The 10,494-nt window shown below is 44.5% G+C and overlaps 1 protein-coding gene across 1 annotated transcript; it reads right to left on the bottom strand.

The window, feature by feature from the left end:
- Nucleotides 1-324: 324 nt before the first annotated feature.
- Nucleotides 325-7,443, bottom strand: LOC127924942 (neurofilament medium polypeptide-like). The gene is made up of 3 exons (XM_052509614.1): nucleotides 7,100-7,443; nucleotides 5,466-6,402; nucleotides 325-1,423 (listed from the first exon to the last, which is right to left on the bottom strand). The coding sequence occupies exon 3, from the start codon at nucleotides 1,324-1,326 to the stop codon at nucleotides 325-327; it is 1,002 nt and encodes a 333-aa protein (XP_052365574.1). The 5' UTR covers nucleotides 1,327-1,423; nucleotides 5,466-6,402; nucleotides 7,100-7,443.
- Between the last annotated feature and the right edge of the window lie 3,051 nt (nucleotides 7,444-10,494).

Below are 10,494 nucleotides of genomic sequence, written 5' to 3'. Positions count from 1 at the left end.
TCCCTTGAACACCTGTTGTGCTGCCACTTCCTGGTTACTATGATGCGTCAGAGCAGCAGTGACATTTCGTAACAACTGCTCCCCCTGCTGTTTGTCTGGTGTAACTACACCCGGGGCTGAGCCAGGTCTACTAGGTGGCTACAAGAGGAGGATCTAGAGGAGGTGGATTGCTCAGGCTGAGGGAGTTTGCTTCTGGTACTGTCCAGCCTAACCCATTGCCTCCGGGCTGAGCTGATGTCTAAAGGCTTGGAGTCTACACTCTGGTTCTCCTCTCCATCACCGGCAAGAGCTGATTCAGGATTTTCCGGGGACTCAGAGAATATGTCATCGGAACTCTCTTTTTAGTGGGGAGTGGGTGGTAGTGCTAGTTTCAGCAGCCTTCATAGTATCATGGTTGTTATTGTCTGACATTGTCTTCTCTCTGTCACTACTGATTGGGCACTCACTAACCTCTTGCTTGTCAGCTACCTGCACTGATGGGGGGCTACTGCTAGTTTCAACAGGACCCCCTTCTACAGAAGCCTTCTCAGTAGCACACACCGTCTCTGACAGCCCCTGCTCAAATTCACTCCTATCTGGACGCTCTGCATTCAACTGCAACCGTACAGCGCCATTTTCCATCATCTCAACAGACTGAAACTCCTCTACTTTGTCTTCCTTGGCACCATCTTCTTCTTCTTTGTCTTCCTCCACAACGTCATCAAGGTGAGATCTCGAAGGCCACTCCTGGCTACCCTGGCTGTCAGATGACGACATTTCCTCCTCTACAGAGTTACAGATCACCTCCACCTTACCATCGCTGATACAGTCAATGGTCTCCTCTTCTTCTTCTTCCTCCTCAAATGGATATGGCTGGGTCTCTGGAGCGCCCTCTGCAGGTGAGGCTTGGCCAATGCAGGCAAGAGGCGACCGAAAAGCAGCGACATCTTCCTCCTTCTCACAGTGATTGTCATCTATCATTTTAAGGTCTCGTTCCAATTCACTATCACCCACCTGGATTCTACTACTAGGAACCTGATTTACCCCAGAAAGTGCCTCCTGCTCCATTTTAGGAACCACTTCTTCCATTTTGTTTGTTGAGTCTGTAAGGTTCTCACTTGAGGGAGACACTTGGGGTCTAGGCTTTGGAGTATCTGGAGATTCTGACCCCAGATCTTCTGACTTTGCTCTGGGTGCCTGTTTGACCAACGGGTGAGGAGGAGGGGTAGTGTCCTGGGCCAGAGTGGGGTCCATTTCGCCCTCCTCCATCCCCCAAACCTCGCTGGCCCACTCGACCAATGAGTCGGCTGAGCTCTGTCGGTTGGCCACCGGCTCCATTGTTGCCATGATGAGACGGGTAGACTGCCAATTGGCTGGCTCTGTTGACTTGAAACAACAGTCTGGACTAGAACAGTTTATAACAGTCAGTCTTCAGCAGGTCGGTCTGGGAGAAAGAGGACAGAGAGGAAATGGAACGATTAGCGGAGCTGAACAAAAAACAAACCTGGCGTGAAAACCCATTTCACCAATTTTCAGATCCATTTTCTGTCCTCAAATAGTGTTGTATTATGTCATTCATACTGTATTCCCATACTCCTTACTGTTTGACACACCATTCACTCTGTGTTGTAAAGCTAAATGGTTTATACACCTGTTATAATGCCAACCAGTTGTTGTTGTTAATGCATTGCAGAATGGTTATGGTATTGTATTGCATTGTGTTAGTCTTTGGCAATGAGGTAAAAAATGACTAATACACACGATTCTCCTCCTCTGCAGTAGCCTGACGACTCCAACTGAATTCTTCCTCTGTTCTGTAGTTCGCTACGTACTTCAGTGAAGAGAAGAAACGCTCATGGGCGTGGCGCCGGTTGGAGCAATATGGTTGGGTAGCCAGGCAACCTCTGCAGTGCAACTTGGAAAGTTTTCTGCTGAGTGGGTCAATCTTTAATGTGCTTAACCACCTCAGAGCCAGAGGCTCAGCAATGCTCTCTCTCACACACATGCATGCGAGTGTTGTACACCAGCTGAGTGAGCAGAACAATGGGTCTGTACTTTGTCCTCATTATTGCCATGGCACCCATGGCACCTCTGTCTCTCTCCCTTTCAAACAACTTGAATAGGTTCATTTACACTCCAAAACAGTCTCACCTTCTAATTTATCACTTAAGCCCCCAAAACATTATAGTATATTTTTCTCCCCATCCTTACTTTAATCAACACTTTCTCTCTAGCATCTCATTTATCCCCCTTCTCTCTCCCACAGTCACACTTTCTCTCTAGCATCTCATTTATGCCCCTTCTCTCTCCCACAGTCACACTTTCTCTCTAGCATCTCATTTATCCCCCTTCTCTCTCCCACAGTCACACTTTCTCTCTAGCATCTCATTTATCCCCCTTCTCTCTCCCACAGTCACACTTTCTCTCTAGCATCTCATTTATCCCCCTTCTCTCTCCCACAGTCACACTTTCTCTCTAGCATCTCATTTATCCCCCTTCTCTCTCCCACAGTCACACTTTCTCTCTAGCATCTCATTTATCCCCCTTCTCTCCCAGTCACACTTTCTCTCTAGCATCTCATTTATCCCCCTTCTCTCTCCCACAGTCACACTTTCTCTCTAGCATCTCATTTATCCCCCTTCTCTCCCCCAGTCACACTTTCTCTCTAGCATCTCATTTATCCCCCTTCTCTCTCCCAGTCACACTTTCTCTCTAGCATCTCATTTATCTCCCTTCTCTCTCCCAGTCACACTTTCTCTCTAGCATCTCATTTATCCCTTCTCTCTCCCAGTCACACTTTCTCTCTAGCATCTCATTTATCTCCCCTTCTCTCTCTCCCACAGTCACACTTTCTCTCTAGCATCTCATTTATCCCCCTTCTCTCTCCCACAGTCACACTTTCTCTCTAGCATCTCATTTATCCCCCTTCTCTCTCCCACAGTCACACTTTCTCTCTAGCATCTCATTTATCCCCCTTCTCTCTCACACAGTCACACTTTCTCTCTAGCTATCTCATTTATCCCCCTTCTCTCCCACAGTCACACTTTCTCTCAAGCATCTCATTTATCCCCCTTCTCTCTCACAGTCACACTTTCTCTCTAGCATCTCATTTATCCCCCTTCTCTCTCCCACAGTCACACTTTCTCTCTAGCATCTCATTTATCTCCCTTCTCTCTCCCACAGTCACACTTTCTCTCTAGCATCTCATTTATCCCCCTTCTCTCTCCCACAGTCACACTTTCTCTCTAGCATCTCATTTATCCCCCTTCTCTCTCACAGTCACACTTTCTCTCCAGCTGTCTCATTTATCCCCTTCTCTCCCACAGTCACACTTTCTCTCTAATTCCTGGTTACTCAGGTCATCCCAGTTTCTAACACCAGACAGCTAAAAAAGACACTTTCTCTCATCCATCCCCCTGCTTCCCCTCCCTGCTAAACCATTCACAGTCACACTTTCAGCTATCTCATTTATTTTACAGTCACACTTTCTCTCTAGCTATCTCATTTATCCCCTTCTCTCACCCACAGTCACACAGCATCTCATTTATCCCCCTTCTCTCACAGTCACACTTTCTCTCCAGCTGTCTCTAGCCCCCCTTCTCTCACACAGGTCCCCAGTTTCTAACACCAGACAGAAAAAAGATTCATCCATCCCCCTGCTTCCTCCCTGCTAAACCATTCACAGTGTGATTCACAGTACTGTGGGTTTTAACACACACACACACACACACGCACACACACACACACACACACACACACACACTCACAGTGCCCTGGGTTTTGTCACGCGCTGTAAGGAATCATTAGCAGAGGCATGTGGGACAGAACAGAGAGGACTGGGGGTGAACCAATGGGATGAACAGTAGATCTGGGACAGTATGACAGTGTGCAGCGGTCCTGGCCTGGCATACTGCAGGTTACATTCAGAAAACAATGCCATGTCCTGGACGTGATTACATTCACATAACAATGCCCTGTTAGAGCGGACAAGCCTGGACACCTTCACTATGAATGGAGGAACATGGGATAGGACATGGGGTGATGGGTTTATAACTGGCCATAGGGGCCTGGACTGCAGGCTATTCATTGGTTCACCTCCTGCCCTGCAGGTTATTCATTGGTGGGAAAATGTTGTGGATAGAGCTAGAATATCAAGATTGGACATGCACCTTTTTACAGATAAATTATATTGTGACAGACAAGGCTGTCCCCTCTAACCATTACATTTCTATCTTCAAAGTAGATAATACTTTTTACAACGTAAGAATATTGGAAACGTGCAAGTCAACCACAAAGGTAGTGTACATTGGGACGCAGCCTGACTTGGATTCCAACAGTGAATACATTTCAAATGGATATGTAAATGAGTGTTCCTCCACTTGAGAAAATAACAGGTCCTTGGGCTATGAAAGAGGAGGGACACACACACACATGAAAATGATGTTTCGCCACAGTAGGGAGGAGTAAACATTTAACTATTGTGAGAAAGAAAGCTCCTTAAATCCCTATTTAGGAACACACACACACACACACACACAGACAGTCTTGTTTAACTAACCTTGTGGGGACACACAATTGATTCCCATTCAAAATCCTATTTTCCCTAAACCCTGACTCGAACTTTAACCCCAAAACCTAACCTGAACACTAATTCTTGCCTTAACCCTAAACGGCTAGAATTAGCCTTTTTCTTGTGGGGACAAACAAAATGTTCCCAGTTGGTCAGATGTTTTTTTGTTTACTCTTCGTGTGAGGGAGCTCTAGCAGGGCAGAAATTTGACAAACTGACTTGTTAGAAAGGTGGAATCCTATGACGGTGCCATCTTTAACGTCACTGAGCTCTTCAGTAAGGCCATTCTACTTCCAATGTTTGTCTATGGAGATTGCATGGCGGTGTGCTCGATTTTACACAACTGTCAGCAACGGGTGTGACTGAACTAGCCGAATTCACTAATTCAAAGGGGTGTCCACATACTTTTGCATATATAGTGTATTTTACAGGGAGCACAAAGCTGACCTCCAATGGGACTGTCCCAGGATATTCCCATGTGCAGTGAGGTAACAGGGAGTTGGGAAGATGCAGATCAGTGGGATATAATATAATAGGCTAATATCTCTCCTCATTAGCAACGAGGCTTAACTTGATGAAAGGAGCTTCAGAAAATGTGATCATCATTAAATATACATTTCCCACAGGGGGTATTGCATATAATCTTCATATTTTCTTTTATGGCTGGCAATTATCTGGCAACTAGTGGTATGTAAAGTATGTTTTCCATGTAATAAACATTGAATTGAAAACATCAAACCAACAGCATATTACAAATGAGATCTGTAACAGGAATTTATAATCTGATAAAGCGAACCTTCTCCACACAAGAAGGACTACACTGTACCAGTAGCATGGTTACATACGTTGCATGGCACACACTGTGACATCACTTTAAAAGGAGCTCCTCAATACCTAGTAAGTTTATGGCACCTACCTGTTGATATGGTATCGTCTGTGCTGGTGACGACGCCACTGGGCTGGAACGTTCCTGATCTACAGGGGACCTTCTTATTCTTATTCTTGTTGTGGGATTTGGGACGTCGATCCTACAGGTACGTCATGTCTAATCAGAACCAAGTACCCAAGTAGGACCATGTACCCAATAGTTCTGAAAGTAGGTTACTCTCTCCCTGGTCCTGTCCATGTCCGTACTCACACCCACATTTCCCCCCTTGCTTGTGCACACGCCCACATCTGCAGAAACACTCTCTCTCTCTCTCTCTCTCACAAATGACTAATTGTTCACTGTTCCATCCAGTTTAATCTGAGAATTAACAGTATGAGCACTTTAATGCATATGGACAAATGAGGTTATGCCAAATTATACAAAAGTAATCCAATTATAAAATACTTTTCTTTCCCATTGTGCATAGAGTCCTAATGACGTCCCGACATTCCCGCTGGATCCCACTGTCTCTGTGAATCAGCTTCAACTCTGGGACATTAAATCAGTCTGTGAACGTAATTACATCTGTTAAAGAAGCAAAGAAGACAGAATAATATGACAAATCGTGCATCTTTTTCCCCTCAAAATTCTACAGGTCATCGACAAACAGTAAACACAGAAATGTTGGATTAATAATAATAATATACAAAACAGACGACAGAAAACGTGTCTCTACATCGGTCTCAGGGCCCCCACTCTCTGATCGAGCTTCGTCTTCTTCTCCTCGTCCTCAGTGTTTCCAGGGGAGCTGATAGGAACCACAGAGGGCATCCCCGGCTCCATCACCACTGGCGGCGGCAGCCCCATACACTCCACCTGTTTCCTGAACTCTTCCATCTCCTCTTCCTCTACCTCTCTCCCACCCTCCGTCTTCCTCAGCAGGTACAGGTCCGTGGACTCCCTCCTCCTGGAGCTCACCTCCCACCTAAAAAAATCATTATACTTTACTGTTGTGCTTTCTTTCTTGTACTTCTTGTACTTTCTTGTACTCACACTTGTTTCTTGTACCAGCACTTGTTTTTCTCCCTGTCACTGGTTTAGCTGATAGAGCGAATTCAACTCTTACCCTACGAGATCCAGAGCCTGCTGGTTCTTCTGTTCTACCTGATAATTCATTTCACCCACCTGGTGTCCCAAGTCTAAATCAGTCCCTGATTAGAGGTCCAGAGTTGAGTTTGAGGGTGATAGAGGCTATCCACTGGACACACACTGGTTGAATCAATGTTGTTTCCACGTCATTTCAGTGAAATGACTTCTGTGCCCAGTGGGTGTTTTGAAGAACGGTTCACTTGCAGTGATTGTAATGCAGAATGTGGTTGTTTCTACCTACCTGACCTGAGCTGAATAGCCTACACCAGTGTTTCTCAACTCCAGTCCTAATCTACCCCCCAACGGTACACATTCTTGCTGTAGCCCTGGGCAACCACACCTGATTCAACTTGTCAAGGCCTTGGTGATTAGTTGACTAGTAGAATCAGGTGTGTTTGCGTGGATCTACAACAGAAACGTGGGTACACCTGGACCAGAGTTGAAAAACACTGGAATACCCCCTAACAGTAAGTTGTTCTGGATAAGAGTGTCTGCTAAAATGGCTCAAATGTACAATTCTATAAATGACCCACTTCATCACCAGACAGTCTGGGCAGGAGGTCTCCAGGAAGACCCCAGTGAGGTTGAATCGGCCCCCACGTCGAACTGGAAGGTGCTGTTGTCGTTGATGAGTGAGATATTGTAGGTTAGAGACTCGCAACGGCTGCCGAAATGGTTAGTCTGGGTGTAGTGGACGGTTGTGGTGGTGTTGGAGTTCTGGGTGGTGTTGGGGTTCTGGGTGGTGTTGGGGTTCTGGGTGGTGTTGGAGTTCTGGGTGGTGTTGGGGTTCTGGGTGGTGTTGGGTTCTGGGTGGTGTTGGGGTTCTGGGTGGTGTTGGGGTTCTGGGTGGTGTTGGGGTTCTGGGTGGTGTTGGGGTTCTGGGGGTGGTGTTGGGTTCTGGGTGGTGTTGGGTTCTGGGTGGTGTTGGGGTGGTGTTGGGGTTCTGGGTGGTGTTGGGGTTCTGGGGTGGTGTTGGGGTTCTGGGTGGTTCTGGGTGGTGGGGTTCTGGGTGGTGTTGGAGTTCTGGGTGGTGTTGGGGTTCTGGGTGGTGTTGGGGTTCTGGGTGGTGTTCTGGGGTTCTGGGTGGTGTTGGTTCTGTTCTGGGTGGTGTTGGGGTTCTGGGTGGTGTTGGGTTCTGGGTGGTGTTGGGGTTCTGGGTGGTGTTGGGGTTCTGGGTGGTGTTGGCGTTCTGGGTGGTGTTGGGGGTAGAGGGTGAAAACTCCATGGTGATACCGTCTCTGGTCTGTGAGAGAGATGAGATGTGATTATTATTCGTTTTCATACAGAAAACCACTATAGAAACAATCCATACAACATACAAACTTGTCACAGAACAATTACCGGTACAATGAACGTGGAAAGGCAGGTTAAATGTAGCCTAGTTGACAAGTGTGCTAAAAATCTATTTAAAGGGGGCAATCTGCAGATGTTACATCCATTTTTGGACTTAAACATTTATGATATTATTATGATTTATGATATTTATGATATGTACCCATTGATTCTTGAAGAATAGAACTTATAAATGCCTCATGAGCTTAGTTCAACTGTCACACCCCATACAGAACCCCAAATATAAGCTTGTTTTAATCCAATGTTTTGTAAATATTGTAAATGCCTCAAAATATGCTTAAAACTATAATTGTGATACCTTGGATGGTCAGTCCTTGCTTCCATAGCTCTGTCTATGAATTTGAGAGTGGTTACATTTTTCCAGGCCTATTCCTTGTTTTAACTTTGGACCAGGATCCGCAAAGGGTTCTAGGGAATAGGGTGCCACATAGTGGATAGGGTGCTACCTTGAGACTCTCCAGGGATGCAGGGTGGCTCAGGCTGCCTGCGACGAGGGCCCATTTCCTCAAGAGCTGCTGGTCTAGTCGTGGTGGATCCATGGGCTTAAGGAGGTCCTCACAGGCTAGAGCTGCAGCAGGAGCTGATTGGCTAAAAGGCAGGAAGTACAGGAGAGTCGTGGCACATAGAGCGAACATGGCTTCAGTGTCTAGGTCTCACTATATCTATTCACCAGTATATCTATCTACTGTGGGTCTATCTATAGCTATAGAATCTACGATATGTATCACTATATCTATCCTATATATTTATATGTATCACTATACCTACAGCATCTATCTACTGTATGTCTATGTGTCATTGATGTGTCTGTGTGTATGGAACACTGGTGCTGGGATAGAGGGGTCCAGTCTTATAGCTCTGCTATGGTACAATGTTCTTCAATGTCAGAAAGTTCCACAGTTGCAGAGTACCAGTAAACTGGCACTTTTCCAAGGCAATTCCAAGGTTGCGAAATAAAAACTATACTTTTGTTAATCTATGTTCTGTGCTTATCTGGTGAAAAGTTGCATGCTTTTATCTGAGACATTATTCCATAGTGTCAAACATGAAACAATCCATGAGACTCATTTACGTCTAGTGTTCTCCTAGTGTTCTCCTAACTCTTCTAGTGTTCTGTTCTCTCTAACTCTAACTCTTCTAGTGTTCTCTCTTCTAGTGTTCTCCTAACTCTTCTCTCCTAACTCTTCTAGTGTTCTCCTAACTCTTCTAGTGTCCTCTCTTCTAGTGTTCTCCTAACTCTTCTAGTGTTCTCCTAGTTTTTCTAGTGTTCTCCTAGTTTTCTAGTGTTCTCCTAATTCTTCTAGTGTTCTCCTAACTCTTCTAGTGTTCTCCTAGTTGTTTTCTAGTGTTCTCCTAATTCTTTTAGTGTTCTCCTAACTCTTCTAGTGTTCTTCTAGTGCTCTCCTAGTGTTCTCCTAACTCTTCTAGTGTTCTCCTAACTCTTCTAGTTTTCTCCTAACTCTTCTAGTGTTCTCTCTAACTCTTCTAGTGTTCTTCTCTTCTAGTGTTCTCTCTCTTCTAGTGTTCTCCTAACTCTTCTAGTGTTCTCTCTTCTAGTGTTCTCCTAACTCTTCTAGTGTTCTCCTAGTTTTTCTAGTGTTCTCCTAATTCTTTTAGTGTTCTCCTAACTCTTCCAGTGTTCTTCTAGTTCTCCTAGTTTTTCTGCAGACATACAGTGTATCAATTGTGTTATTGACTATACGTTTGTTTATCCCATGTGTAACTCTGTTTTGCTTTATCTTGGCCAGGCCGCAGTTGTAAATGAGAACTTTTTCTCAACTAGCCTACCTGGTTAAATAAAGGTGAAATAACATTTTAAGAATTGCTCTGGTACAATACGAAGTGCAATTAACCTGTTGTATGTTCAGAACACTGGTGTGGTTTAGCATCGTACCGGTATTTACGAGGTATTTATTTATTTAATTTATTTAACAATTCTAACTTTTACTTTCATGTCTATAAATGCCGAGTTGTGGAAATTGGAACACCCTGGATAAAAACAGGTTTGTATTGTTCGTAGAGATTCTGCCTTTGTTGACAAGAAAAGTTTGGCTTGTAAAACCCTATGGTTTAGAGTTGGTTGATTTTCCAGATTGACTGACCTTCATGTCTTGTAAAGTAATGATGGACTGTCGTATCTCTTTGCTTATTTGAGCTGTTCTTGCCATAATATGGACTTGGTATTTTACCAAATAGGGCTATCTTCTGTATACCACCCCTAACTTGTCACAACACAACTGATTGGCTCAAACATATTAAGAAGAAAATACATTTCACAAATTAACAAGGCACACCTGTTAATTGAAATGCATTCCAGGTGACTACTTCATGAAGCTGGTTTAGAGAATTCCAAGAGTGTGCAAAGCTGTCATCAAGGCTAAGGGTGGCTACTTTTAAAGAATCTAAAATATATTTGGATTTTTTAAACACTTTTTAGGTTACTACAATGATTCCATATGTGTTATTTCATAGTTTTGATGTCTTCACTTTTATTCTACAATGTAGAAAACAGTAAAAATGAAGAAAAACCCTTGAATGAGTAGGTGTGTTGACTGGTACTGTACTTCAAAATACA

The sequence above is a fragment of the Oncorhynchus keta genome, unplaced genomic scaffold (assembly GCF_023373465.1).
Source record: "Oncorhynchus keta strain PuntledgeMale-10-30-2019 unplaced genomic scaffold, Oket_V2 Un_contig_4759_pilon_pilon, whole genome shotgun sequence".
NCBI classification, from domain to species: Eukaryota; Metazoa; Chordata; class Actinopteri; order Salmoniformes; family Salmonidae; genus Oncorhynchus; species Oncorhynchus keta.
The sequence above is the reverse complement of the archived record's forward strand: the minus strand, read 5'-3'. Positions and strand labels throughout refer to the sequence as shown.

What these genes read in the sequence shown, in the direction of transcription:
- LOC127924942 (XM_052509614.1), bottom strand. Translation starts at nt 1,326, where the DNA reads ATGGCAACAATGGAGCCGGTGGCCAACCGACAGAGCTCAGCCGACTCA.